This window comes from Rhinolophus ferrumequinum, chromosome 12, assembly GCF_004115265.2.
Source record: "Rhinolophus ferrumequinum isolate MPI-CBG mRhiFer1 chromosome 12, mRhiFer1_v1.p, whole genome shotgun sequence".
In the NCBI taxonomy this organism is placed as follows: domain Eukaryota; kingdom Metazoa; phylum Chordata; class Mammalia; order Chiroptera; family Rhinolophidae; genus Rhinolophus; species Rhinolophus ferrumequinum.
In genome coordinates, this window is record NC_046295.1 from 20,269,787 (window position 1) to 20,283,571 (window position 13,785).

Below are 13,785 nucleotides of genomic sequence, written 5' to 3' on the forward strand. Positions count from 1 at the left end.
TACTTTTTGGCAAAGGAGGGATGACTGGAGTTTTATTTTGTAGACATAAGAAATGTCCAAACCTGTAGAAAATTTTTATGAGTTTATTTGAGCCAAACTGATGGAATTGCTTGGAAGCAAGATCTCAAATCCTCGGGAGAATGACAATTTTGCAGTTTCTTTTATACATCTGGAATTTAAGAGAGAATGCAAGGGAGATTATTACACCAAGGTGGGAGAAAACAAGGGACTAAAAATCTCTATAATTGGATTATAGGATAGTTAAGATTATGTGCTCTCATGAGAGCATGATTATGCTTCAAAGGAGTCTGAAAAAGAGGCACTGCAAGTGTGTTAACCTAGATGCACAAAAACAATGGCCAGGGCTTACTTAAGGCAAAGATAACCTTTCATTAGGGAAGTTACAGGCCTGAGGTGTGACCACCCACCATGACCTGCCCAGTTAGGATTTTCTGATCAGATTACCCTGTGAGGTTACTTTCGGTTAGGTTTGTGCCCATGTTCATCCACAATTTCTTGTTCTGGGTGGTAGTTACAAGGGCATTCACCTATTATGATACAGTAAGCTATTTAAAAGAAGCAATTGGATTGCCTGGGATATAAATCTTGAGTGGAGTGCCACATGGGCCTGCTCTTCCTGAACCTTATTCTTTGGCCTTTCTATTCTTTTTTTTTTTTTGGGAGAAAAGACAAAATTTTATTCACTTATCGTGAAGCACTCAGAAAATTGCAACTCAAAAGGGTATTTAGAATTTGGAGCTCATATACCATCTCTTTTTTTTTTTTTTTTTTTTTTTGGCCTTTCTATTCTTTATTAATGCTACTCAATATCCATCTAATAAAACTCCTCAGAGTCAGTTTTGCTGCTTGCAACCAAGGAATGTTAATTGATACAAGTGGCCTTGACAAGTTCTGTTAGCAGTGAGGTGGGTATAGGTAACTTTTTTTTTTTTGAGAAGTTTTGATGTAATGAGAAATGAAGTGGTAGCTAGAAAGGCATTGGGAATGCCTTCCATTGTTTAAAAACATCAAAGGATTTTTTTAAATGATGGAAGATATTACATACAGCATGTTTGTATACTCATACGGATGGGAAGAATTGATGATGCGGGACAAAGTAGATGACAAATGCTGGAGCAAACTCCTTGAGTAGGAGAAAAGGAGTATTATCCATCGAATAACTGAAAGGACTGGTCTTATGCAGGCACATCTTTATTCACCCAGATTAACAAAAGGGAAGGAAGAATACATGGAAAAAGACATAGGCAGGTTGGTAAATTGTTGATGAAAATTATTTTCTGGAAGCACCTATTAACTAAGAATACAGGACATCATTGAGAGTGAGGAAGGGAAAAGAGGTATTTGAAGTTTAAGGGAGGGAAGAAGATATGTATAATTGTGTGGAGAGTGAGATTTGGGAAGAATAGTAGGAGAAGGTAGGTCTAAGAGCCACTTGAGCTATCATGAATTTTCAGTGACAGCAGGCATCATAATTGTGTTGAAGCTGCTAAGCTGCCGGTGCGGAATAGGCCGAGAACTGGATTTAATCGGGATTTGAATTCTGCCAGATAAATCTAACATAGAGAAAGTGGCCAGGGAGCTGAGAAGAGGTCAAGGAACTGAGACGCCAAGGCACTTACATGGATGTTGAAATTACCGAAAATTGTCCCCGGAGTAATGTTGGAGAGACAGAGAATTAAGTGCTAAATCTTCTCAGAACGAGGTCCAGAAACCCGGAGCTTACACGTGACCTCCACGAGAAAGAGTTGGGGGTGATAGCATCAACTTCAACGGAGCAGGTGGTTTTAGTGAGGCAGTAAGTGCCAGAGGTGGCAATGAGAAATAAGTAGGGTACCACCCCATTTCCAGGCCCTGTTGTACACCGGTTGTGGGAGAGAAAAGAGTCATCAATTGAGATTGAGAGGGCTGCAGGGGAAGCGTAGGCATAGGGGAAAGCCAAATTTCTTAGAGCAAGAAGATGAAAGGAACATTCAGCATTTGAGGAGACAGAAGATTTTAGTAATAACACACCTGAGACTCAGAGATTAGGTGACTAGATATGGGTCACACAGCTAGTGAGAATAACTTAGGATAGAACTCAGTGCTTTTTCTTCTACACGGAGCCACAGTCCACCATCTGCGGTTTTTATCGGACGAATAAGTCTATATGCGCAAAAAGAACTAGAGACCACAAAGCGCCAAGCTGGAGGATCCCTTAAAATACCGCTTGTGATTACACAAGCGTGAATTAGTTCGCTGGTCACGCGGTGCGCTGTGGGTCTTGTAGTTTCCAGGCTTAGGCGTGGCGGGAAGAGACCGAGAGAAGGGCGCATTGCATGGCGGGAGATAGAGTCGTCCCTGGAAGTCGCTCCTCCTCCGGAAGCCAGGCGGCGCGCGCAAACCGCTTTGCCGGAAGCGCGGGAGTCTTGGTTTGTCGTGGTTTTAGGCAGCTGTGCTGTATTACCGTTAGAGGCTCCATTTCCCTGAGACTTTTACGGCCATTTGCGGTGAAATGGCTCCGGGCTAGACAGGAGCAGGCAGTGGCAATGCAGGAGCCGCCGCGACCTCTGGTTGCCCCCAGGGAAGGAGCCTGAGGGCCCTCTGAATCGTTTGGGCCTGTGCGTTTTGCCTTTGCAGTGACACTGCCTACCGCGAAGATGAGCCTGGCCTGGGTCACCTCTTTCGAGAAGGCGCATCTCTGGATGTTTCTGCAGGCGCTTGGCTTCGAGCCAGGCCCGGCGACCATTGCCTGTGGAAAGATTGTATCGCACACGCACCTCGGAGTGTAAGGAGGCCGGGGCCGGCGGGGCGGGGGAGTCTGAGCCCGGACACGCTGGGGTGACCCGCCCATTCGCGGACCTCGCAGGTTGATGAATCAAGGAATCGAGCGGTTACTGTGTGCCAGGCTCTGGCTACAACGCCTCTGCTCCCAGTGGCCGCCAGCCTGGTGGCACAGACTATCAATTATAGAACCGTGCAGGGAGCGGTGTGTAGGGGAGTAGAGTCTCAGTTGGGGCAAAACTGAAGGGCCAGCTTAATCCTGCTTTGGTGGTAGAGCTGCGTGGTCTGGGAAATCGAGGGAGGCATGGCGAATTGGTAGTGGAAGGACGTATAAGCAAACACCTCTAGGGCTCAAGGGAGCCTTTCTGGGTGGTTGCTCTTTAGTTTACGTTTTTTACATTTTGAGTTCGCAGACTGAGGCATGCCACAGTTAGCAAAAAAAACACACAAAAAAACAGAAGGGTATTAAGATGAAAAGTGAAAGCCCCTTCCCTACTTTGTCACTAATGATATATGGTTATGCTCATAAATGTAAATATTTTGTTTATATTTCTGTGTCTTAACTTACTAACTTTAGCCAATATCTCATTTTCCCACTGCAGGCCAAGGGAAATTTGGGATACATAGGCTATCTCCTGTTCTTTATCTTCTTGAATTAATTGTTTTAGTTCTTCTAGTGGCAATGTTTTATATGTGCTTATGCTTTTATTTCATGATGTATGCATCTCAAGTGTTTCTTGATTCCGTACTGTGAAATTTCACAATGAAGGTAGCTATTATTTACAAAATAATTAGCTCACCTACACTTCCCTACCCTCTTCTCCCTTGTCCCTCTTGACTTTTTTTTTAACTGTGTTATGACTGTTTTACTGTCAAGGTTTAGAGCTGTAATTAAATTTTGTTTGGTAACTATTTGTTTAGAAGTTACTACTGATTACATCTAGAAATGCTTAGTCTAGAATTCTAACAATTGACAATCTGTGGATAGCATTTTTCAGGCTATGATTATGTAGTAATAAACATTCCACTTATCGCACATGAGTTAATACCCCAAAGCAGTCTCCTTTTCTCTGTACTGGCAGAGAAGCTTAAAGCTGCTTCAGGCCTCCACTAACAACCGTTCCCATTGCCACTGCCTCCTTTTCTACCGCGTTTTAGCAATCTTGCCTTGCTCTGGTTTATCCAATTGCACTCTGCTTTCTGCCTTTGAAAATTAGTTAAAATCTGTCAAGTTCTGGTGCAGTAATAGCAGTTGTTTTTTTCCCCCCAACATTGTCATTGATGTTTTTACCCCCTATGTCTTTAGAATCATAGGTTATTGGGAAGAATTTACCATTTTGAAACAAATGTCGTCTTTAAAATGCTTTAAGCATACATGTGGCATCAAGTTTATTTTAAAAAACATTTTTTATTCATTTATATTCAAATATGGTAAAATTCATTCTTTTTGGTATGCAGTTTTATGATTTTCTGGTTTCTGTGAGCATGTAGTTTTCTTATATAGTTAAACATACACTTAACATTTGATCCAATTTCATTCCTAGGTATTTGCCCCCAAAATTTGCTTTTTGGAAAAATCATTCTGATTGCCTTACAGAGACTGGATTAGAGGGGGAATCAGGGCTTTGCAGTTACAGTAGAGCTAAACTAATGTGACAGTGGGAATGGAAAGAAAAAGGTGGTCCATTCAATTTGCTTATTCAACAGTTAGTTGAGTACAGTATTGGACCTGAGTATACAGTGGTGAACAGAATAGACATAAACTTTTACCTTATAGAATTTTAGTCTAGGGGGTGAACAGATATCTTCAACAAATACCTTACTGGAAATTAAAATAAGTATCAAAGAGGAGAGAGCAGAATACTATGTGAAAAAGGAACAAATTTGTGAGAGATTAAGGAGGTAAGAGCTAATTTCTGTTTATTGAGGAATAGAAACATTCCAAGGACAAACAGTTGCTTGATAAGCATGGGAACTTTATTTTTTGAAAATATTTTTGTGGGTTTAATAAATTTATTTGTAATTATACTTGACATATAGTATTATATAGTTTTAGGTGTATACTAGTGATTCAACATTTATGTACCTTACAAAGTGATCAACACAATAATTCCAGTACCCGTCTGTCACTATACATAGTTATAGCATGGAACTTTAATCTTAATTTTTTTTCATCTCAAGATAATAGCTTTGTGTGTTCACAGAAGGAATTCCCACATCTATTTGTCATGCATGCCAGTGCCTCACAGCCCCTTTTTAAATTGCCTGACTCCTAACCCAGGTTCTTTTTAGAGTCTGAAAACAAGGGATCACTCAAGTGAGATATTCCGATCATTGTTGAAAATGTATTAAACATGACAATATCTCAGATCCCTATTCTAAATAACAATTTTTATTGTTATTTAGTAAATGTTGGTTGGTATCATCATCTTCATCATGTCATAGGCCATGGTTTTCTCTCTAATTAGCTTTTCCTTTTCTTTTTGTAGATTATTCTCATTGTAATAAAGCAAATTCTACCAGTTTTCTTCTGTTTGGTTTGTATTTTTCAGAATCAGAAAATAAAAGCTTGTGTTTTTCTTAGTTGGTTATAAAAATGTACATGAATGAGAAAAATTAATTTGTCTTGATCTCTTGAAGAGAATGAAAACTATTGATTTGTCAAACTCTTATACAGCTTTTGATAATATTTACTTTTATTAACCATTTTTCCTTTTATTTTCCTGCTTCTATTTCTGTTTAAACCATTAGGAACATGTTTGACAAGCTGAACCGTGATGCCTTTCACATAGTTTCTTATTTTTTATTTCAAATGCTGGACCAGTCTCTCACCAAAGAAGTTTTCAAGTGAGTAAAAGTTATTTAATTTTCTTTTTGTAAGTAGTCATTCTCAAATTTGAAAAGGGACTATGCCCTGATATAAGCCAGAATTTCAACTTTGGCTTTTGAGTATTATTTTGAATGGGTGTTACAAAAATTAGACTTGAGTCTTATACATTTAGTGCTTAACCTTTATAAATCTGAGTGACCTTTTCTTTGGTACTTATCTTAAAAATCACATATCTTAATATCATTGTATGTTTCTTAGGGAAGTTAGATTTTGTTTTATAAAATTAGTTCTTAACATTCTTCATAGTCTTAATTATTGGGCAAAACAGTGAGCTGGTACCAATTTATCTGTACACTCAATTTTGCCTTACTTTTTTTTTTTTTGTTGTTAATTACCCCCTGCCTTACTCCTTTTTTTTATAGGCAGTATTATTTGTTTTGTCTGTTTTTACTTTCTAGGTCTCTGTAAATCCTTATTATTTTTGTTATTGAGATATATATTTATATTTATCTATCTATATATATATAAAAGTGTCAGGTGCTGTAGGCAAAAATCATTTTTATTAAGTTTGGCTTATTGTTATATACTGTTGAAATTAAATAATTTAAGAAGGAGATAAAAATGTGAATACCCACTAGCCTTTGTTCCAAGTTATATTACATGTGATTTGGGTTTCTTTTGTCAAAAAAAGTGTTCAAATTTGTTTTAATATTTATATTGTGCCATTATCCTCTTAATATAGGAGAGTAACAAGTCCATTGTTGAGGGTATTGTTTTTTTTTTGATAATTTATTCTTAATATTTTTGCCTTCAGTTAAAGTTATAGTGACCAGAAGAACAGGTATATTTGAAACATTTACTTTGGAAATCCCTATCATTATGGTATAGGGATTCCTCTGTCCAAATAAAAATAGATTTTCTGATTTTTTCCTCCTTGATTATAAGCAAAATACAGCTCGTTTTAAACAATTCAGAAAATACAGAAAAATGTAAATAAAGAAGTAGAAATCATTCCTAGAACCACCAACCAGAGAATAACACTGTTGACATTCTATCCTTTTAATCTTTTTTCTATGTATACTTAATTTTTCCTATGAACATAGAATTATGTTACGCTGTAAAAATATAAAAACTATGGGGCCCTAAACAAATAACTATGCCTCAGAATGAAAATTTAGACAAAAATGATTATCAGGGGAAAGCAATAAGTCAATTTTGAAGTCTATTATTTTTAACCAAAGCTGAGGCAAAGCTTTTCTTAATAATTTTATAGTTTGTTTATCCACAAAACAATAGCACCCACTGACTATGGTACAGGTCATCTGTAGGAGTCAAAAACTCTCATGCCATTCCTTCTCGTGTGCTCTGCATGTATAACTATTTATGTTTCTCTTTTTTTTCTTCCAGGCTTAACATATTAATTTATTTATACCATCTTTATGTATTAGTCCATTGAATCCATTAAGAGTGTTCTCATCTTTAACTGATTTTTAGTAGTTTTAATAGTGATTGATTCCTTCATTTAGTATATGCATTCATTGATTATTTGCACTAAACTGGACTCAATCCTATAGATATTTATAAAGAAAAAGACCCAATTTCTCATAGGTTTGTGCCTCCCTTTAGTTGAAATCTACGAATGTTAGCCTTGATTCATTTAGCATTATTGTTTTTAGTATAGGAGAGAAATTTGATATTTCTAAATTTGGTTGAATTTGCTTTTTTGTTGATAATTCTAATGGTTTTATTTTTGTTTTTAAGACTTTGTTGGCCTCCATTTGACCAAAAAACTGATGCTGAATTCCGGAAACATTGCTGTGAATGGTTAAAAAAGATTTCTGTAAGTATTTTCTTTCTGGAAGATGCAAACTTGAAGAAGTTAAAAATGTGGCTCAGGCGCATGGAGCGCTGTGCTCCTAACACCCAGGTCACCAGTTCGATTCCCACATAGGCCAGTGAGTTGCCAGGTCGCCAGTTGGATTCCCACATGGGCCGGTGAGCTGTGTCCTCCACAACTAGACTGAGAAACAAGGGCTTGACTGAGAGTTGGTGGGGGGGAGGGGGGAAAGGGGGAAGGGGGTAAAAAAAAAAAAAAGAAATATATATGTATATATATATATATATATATATATGTGTATATATATATATGTATATATATATATAAAAGTTAAAAATGACGATTTTTTTTTCTGGCTTTATTGAGGTATAAAATTAATATAAATTAATAGTATAATTTTTAGAGGTGAAATATTTTTAATACTTTTATGCTAACAGTATAAGCTAGGAAATATTAATTATTAGCATAATACTTTTTGATGGTTTTTTTGTTGGGATTCTATATATTTCTAGGAAACCAGCTTTGCTGGATATATACATTGGAAATAAGTTTTTGAGTTCCTTGGAGTTTATATCATAGTTTTTATTTAAAACAAACTTTGACCATAGATTATTTTAGTTTGTGTCTCAAATAGTATCAATAATTGTGTCTTTATATTGTAATTATTTTTTATAATTATACTGTAATTATTTTGTCCACCAAGAGTTTAGAAAGATCCAAAAATTCAATTTCTGGTTCAGATGGAATAATTCTGATTAATCCTGTCATACTTCAAAAACAGTATGATATAAATACAAAAGTTATGGTTGATAAGGTCTTCAAATTATCTTATTTCCTTTTTCCATAGGCTGAATGTGGAAGTAGCTTTCCTCAGGTTGTTGGTTCACTATTTCTTTCTCCTGGTGGTCCTAAGTTTATTCATCTGATGTATCATTTTGCACGATTTGTTGCAATAAAATATATAAAAACTCATTCTAAAGGTAAGTTAAGCTTATAATAGGAATTTTTGTGTTTGATTCTTAAATTGGTATCATACTTTGCAGTTTATAAATTATCAAGAAATTTTATTAAAGCAATGTAAGATAAAAACATTAATTTACCTCAACAGGCAAATGGTTAATATTCTACTGGAACTGTATTTTGAAATCCTCTCATAATGAACATAAACTATTGAGATTATTTTATTATGTTCTAATATAGGGGTTGAGAAACATTTTCTATATAAGACCAGATAGTAAAAATTTTAAACTTTGTGCACCACACAGGTCTGTCACACATACTTCTGTGTGTGTGCGTGTGTATGTGTTTAATAAATCCCTTTAAAAATGTAGAAAGCATTCCTAGCTTGCTGACCTCAGAAAATCAGCCAACAGGCCATCTTAGCATGCAGGTTATAGTTTGCCTCTAATACATGTATTAAATGTGTTGAATTTGTTTGAGATTTATTTTGGCTACCAGTAATGTGTGGGAATTTTGTTGTTGTTAAAAGTTGGTGTTTTAAAGGGATTTGATATATTTGCTAATTCACAGAAACAAAATACATTTTGGATATTTAAGCTAAGACTTAAAAGAATGCTATTTGTAGCATATTAAATATGTTGTTCTGTTTAATTGGTTTATGCTCAAAAACATGCACAGGAAAATACAGAAAAGTTGATGCATAAACCCCATCATCTTCCAATTTTTAGAGACAACCATTGCTGACATTTTGGTTTATTTTCTTTTAGTGCTTTTTTTTTTTTTTTTTTTTGCGTGTGCATATATTGCCTCTGTACATTTTAATTATTTTGAATAGGTCATCTTTCTCATGATTCAAAAATCTAAACATGAGAAGTCTATCTTCTACCTCTATTCTCTGACTACTTAGTTTCCCTTAGAAGCAACCAATGTAATTGGTAATACAACCAAATGCGTACATATTCTTTTTTTTAAAAACTCTAAATGGTGACATACATCTGGTTTTGAATCTTGTGTTTTTCAAGTAACAATATATATTGAAGATCATTGCATATCAATTCTAGAGCTTCTTCTTGTTTTTCTCTCTTTAGAACTGCAAATTTGAATGGATTTGCTATAATGTATTTAATTAGTCTGCTGCTGCCAAACATTTGGCTTTTTCTCTTAATCTTTTGCTGTAAAAACCGTGCTACATATCTCTTTATGTACGAGGTCTGATAATTAAGTTCGCCAACTCATCCTAGAAAAATTGCTACATACCTCATTGCTGAATATCACTATGATTACCTTCAAAGTATTCCCCTTGGGAAGCTATGCACAACGCCAGGGCCTAGTCCACCCTTCAAAGCAGTTTTGGAACTCTTTTTCTGGAATGACCATCAGAGCTGTCGTCCTATTACCCTTGATGTCCTGAATGTCATCAAAGTGTCTTCCTTTCACTATTTCCTTTATCTTCCGGGTAAAGAAAGAAGTCACTGGGGGTCAGGTCAGGTGAGTAGGGAGGGTGTTTCAATACAGTTATTTGTTTTCTGGCTAAAAACTTCCTCACAGACAGTGCCGTGGGAGCTGGTGCATTGTCGTGATGTAAGAGCCATGAATTGTTGGCAAAAAGTTCAGGTCGTCTAACTTTTTCACACAGCCTTTTCAGCACTTCCAAATAGTCAACTTGGTTAACTGTTTGTCTAGTTGGTACAAATTCATAATGCATTATCCCTCTGATATCAAAAAAGATTAACAACATCATTGCAACAAGTTGGCGAACTTAATTGTCAGACCTCGTATGTTTATTTGTGTGTATGTAATTCCTGAAAGATGATTTCTTGGTCAAAGAAAAGTGCATTTGTAATTTGCTATTATTATCAGATTATTTTCTGTGGAGATTGGACAGTTTATACTCCTATCACCAGTGTATGGAGAGTGTCTGTTTTCCTAGAGGCTACCAACATTGTGTGTGATTTTAGACATTTTTATCTTTTCAGTCTGATAGTTAAAGTGGAATCTCAGGGTAGTTTTAGTTTGTATTTCTCTTATTGTGGTATTTAGTTAGATTGAAAATTGTTCATGTATTTCAGAGCAATTTATATTCTTTTTGTTCTCTATGTTTATATGCTTTGTCCATTTATTCTCTTAAATTACTGGTATTTTCATTTGTAGGAGCTTTTATTTGTTATCCCTTCTTTGTGATATGACATGTAAACCTTTTTTTCTAGTTTTATCTTCTATGCATGAGTTTTAAAAACATACACATGTGATCTTGCTATAAGCATTTGCGTATCTTAAAGTAAATCTTACATAAGCATTTTACCAATTTTTGTATTAATAGATGATCTGTTCCAATTACATGTAACCCAAACTATTTTATATGAAAGCTTTTTGTTTGGATTTAGAGAGTTTATTGTGCATGAGGCTTCAAGTGTGGGTTGTCCTTTTTTTAAAGAAATATTTATTAAATTTATTGGGGTGACTTGTTAATATGATTAGATAAGTTTCAAGTATATAATTCTATAATATATCACCTGTATATTGCATTGTGTGCTCACCACCCAAAGTCAAGTCTCTTTCCATCACCATATATTTGACCTCCTTTAACCTCTTTTACCTCCCCCTACCCCCATCCCTTCTGGTAATCACTATACTGTTGTCTGTGTTAATGAGTTTTTTTGTTTGTTGCTTTTGTTTTATATCCCACATATGAGTGAAATCATATTGTTCTTGTTTTTTTCTTTTTTTCTTTTTCTTTTTTTTTTTTTTTTTCTGTTCAGGAAACATTTTATTGTTGCTCCAAGTTGAAGAATTTTCCCTGACAGAAAATCAATTACTTTCACTTTCAGAAAACCTCCCGCGTAACCCTACTCAGCTTCTGAATCTTGGTTTTTGCAGACATATCAACATATTTCTCTCCAATACGGATAATCATTCCATCCATGATTGATGGCTCAGTCTTAATTTCCAATTTCAGTATCTGATTTTTACTTAGGAAGCTCTGCAGCACTGTTTTTAATTCAGAAAGAGTGACCTCATCTAAAGGAGATGCGGTGGTAACTGAACAAAGTACTTCCCCATGGTGCACGCTCGCTCATTATGGTAGATAAAGCGGAAATGACTCCAGGGGTATTGTTCAGGCGACCATTTTCAGCAAGCAAATCCATCAGGTTGGATGTGAGGGGAGAAAACTTCTCTTTTGCGGTCATGTCATTTAGGCTTTTCAATTTTTTTTTTTTTTAATTTATTAGGGTGACAAGTGTTCGTAAAGTTACATAGATTTCAGGTGTACAATTCTGTATTACATCCTCTATAAATCCCATTGTGTGTTCACCACCCAGAGTCAGTTCTCCTTCCATCACTATATATTTGATCCCCCTTTACCCTCATCTCCCACCCCTCCCCCCTTATCCTCTGGTAACCACTAAACTATTGTCTGTGTCTATGAGTTCTTGTTTCTCATTTGTTTGTCTTGTTCTTTTGTTGTTTTTGGTTTATATACCACATATCAGTGAAATCATATGGTCCTCTGCTTTTTCTGTCTGACTTGTTTCGCTTGGCATTATACTCTCAAGATCCATCCATGTTGTCACAAATGTTCCTATATCATCTTTTCTTACTGCCATTGTGTATATATACCACAACTTCTTTATCCATTCATCTATCGAAGGACATTTTGGTTGTTTCCACGTCTTGGCCACCGTAAACAAAGCTGCAATGAACGTTGCAGCACACGTGTCTTTATGTGTAGACGTTTTCAGATTTTTTGGGTAGATACCCAGGAGAGGGATTGCTGGGTCATATGGTAATTCTATTCGTAATTTTTTGAGGAACCTCCACACTGCCTTCCATAACGGCTGCACCAGTCTGCATTCCCACCAACAGCGTATGAGGGTTCCTTTTTCTCCACAGCCTCTCCAACACTTGTTACTATTTGTCTTGTTGATGATATAGGCTTTTCACTTTAATGGAACACTTTATATAGGGATTCATAATTGAGGCAGCCATTTTGGGTTCCTTCAAGAGTTGTACTACTTTCAACAATTCCTTTTCTACTTGTTCCAGTTTATTCTGCTTAGGCACAGCAGAATACAGAGCAGTGGCATAACGACCTTCGATACCATATATCTGAACAGGTGGCCTCACAAGCTTGGTAAATGGCCTGACCACAGATGTACTGAAGCATCGCACCTGCTGGGAGAACCTGGACACTGCTGGGGCTGCCATCTTCTCCCGGGCGACTGTTCTTGTTTTTTTCCATCTGACTTATTTTGTTTAGCATGATATTCTAAAGATCCATTCATGTTGTCACAAATGGCACTATTTCATCTTTTCTTATGGCCGAGTAATATTCCGTTGTATATATGTACCACATCTTCTTTATCTAATCATCCATCGAATGGGGGCTGTCCTATTTTTGATTTAAAGCAATTCCCGTGAACATGTTCAGTCTCTAGATGACTTCTACATTTAGTGAACTCATACATGTTAAATATTTAGAAATGGTGGTGATTTCTTTGGAGGTAATGCTAGGACCTGGATTAGTAATGTTAAGTGCAGTGTTGGGACCCTGTTTTCCAGAAATTCATCTTTTTTGTGCTGAGCCGTCTAATGGTAGGATTTATTACATTTATTATAAGTAAAAACCTGGACTCTTGACATGTTTGGATGGATTGTTCTCAGTTACATAGCTTTGAACATTGGTAACATAGCCAATAATTACTTGAGGAATGGAGACTGGTTGTATTTGATTGTCCTGTTCTGTCCTGCTTTTTTTAAGATTTTTATTAAAATATAGCTGACATACAATATTATATTAGTTTCAGGTGTATACCGTAATTACTCAACATTTATATACCTAAAAAAGTGATCACTGTAAGTTCAGCAACCATCTGACACTGTACAATGCTATTAGGTTGGTGCAAAAGTAATTGTGGTTTCTGCAATTTTTAACCTTTTAAACTGCAATTACTTTTGCACTAACCTAATATCATAATATTACTATATTCCCCATGCTGTGTATTACATCCCCATGATTTACTTGCTTTGTGCCTGGAAATTTGATCCTCTTATTCTGCTTGTCCTGTTCAGTTCTTACTACTGGGAAGAAAAATAAACTGATGGCAGCAATAGAGGTGATGTGATGTCCTCTCATCTCTTTTAATTGCTTTCCTTCCTTTGTTGTTAAAAGATCTTGTTAAGAAGTTGCTCATATATGATAATATATTTGTTTATGGATATATGAAGCTGTGCTAAGAATTATTTTGCAGAGATGGACTCTAATAGAAGTTTTAATTACGTGAAACAACTTTAGGTAGCCATTTTTAGTTTCCTACTTTAAAAATAGTTATCATCCTTGCTTTTGTTGAAATTATATATTTAAAAAAAAGGAAAGAAA

The 13,785-nt window shown here is 35.9% G+C and overlaps 2 protein-coding genes across 2 annotated transcripts in view; one reads left to right on the plus strand and one right to left on the minus strand.

Annotated features, from left to right (window-relative positions):
* Positions 1-2,403: 2,403 nt before the first annotated feature.
* HAUS6 (HAUS augmin like complex subunit 6) overlaps positions 2,404-13,785 on the plus strand; it is a 41,458-nt gene continuing 30,076 nt past the window's right edge. Inside the window, exons 1-4 of the mRNA XM_033122713.1 lie at positions 2,404-2,785; positions 5,533-5,628; positions 7,373-7,451; positions 8,296-8,428. Coding sequence (XP_032978604.1) covers positions 2,658-2,785; positions 5,533-5,628; positions 7,373-7,451; positions 8,296-8,428 — 436 coding nt within the window. The 5' untranslated portion in view covers positions 2,404-2,657. The remainder of the gene's footprint in view (positions 2,786-5,532; positions 5,629-7,372; positions 7,452-8,295; positions 8,429-13,785) is intronic.
* Positions 11,161-12,648, minus strand: LOC117031868 (ATP synthase subunit O, mitochondrial-like). Its single transcript, XM_033122715.1, is given in 3 exon segments — positions 11,161-11,478; positions 11,480-11,606; positions 12,319-12,648. Coding segments are annotated over 3 exon segments (669 nt in total). The 5' UTR covers positions 12,615-12,648; the 3' UTR covers positions 11,161-11,232.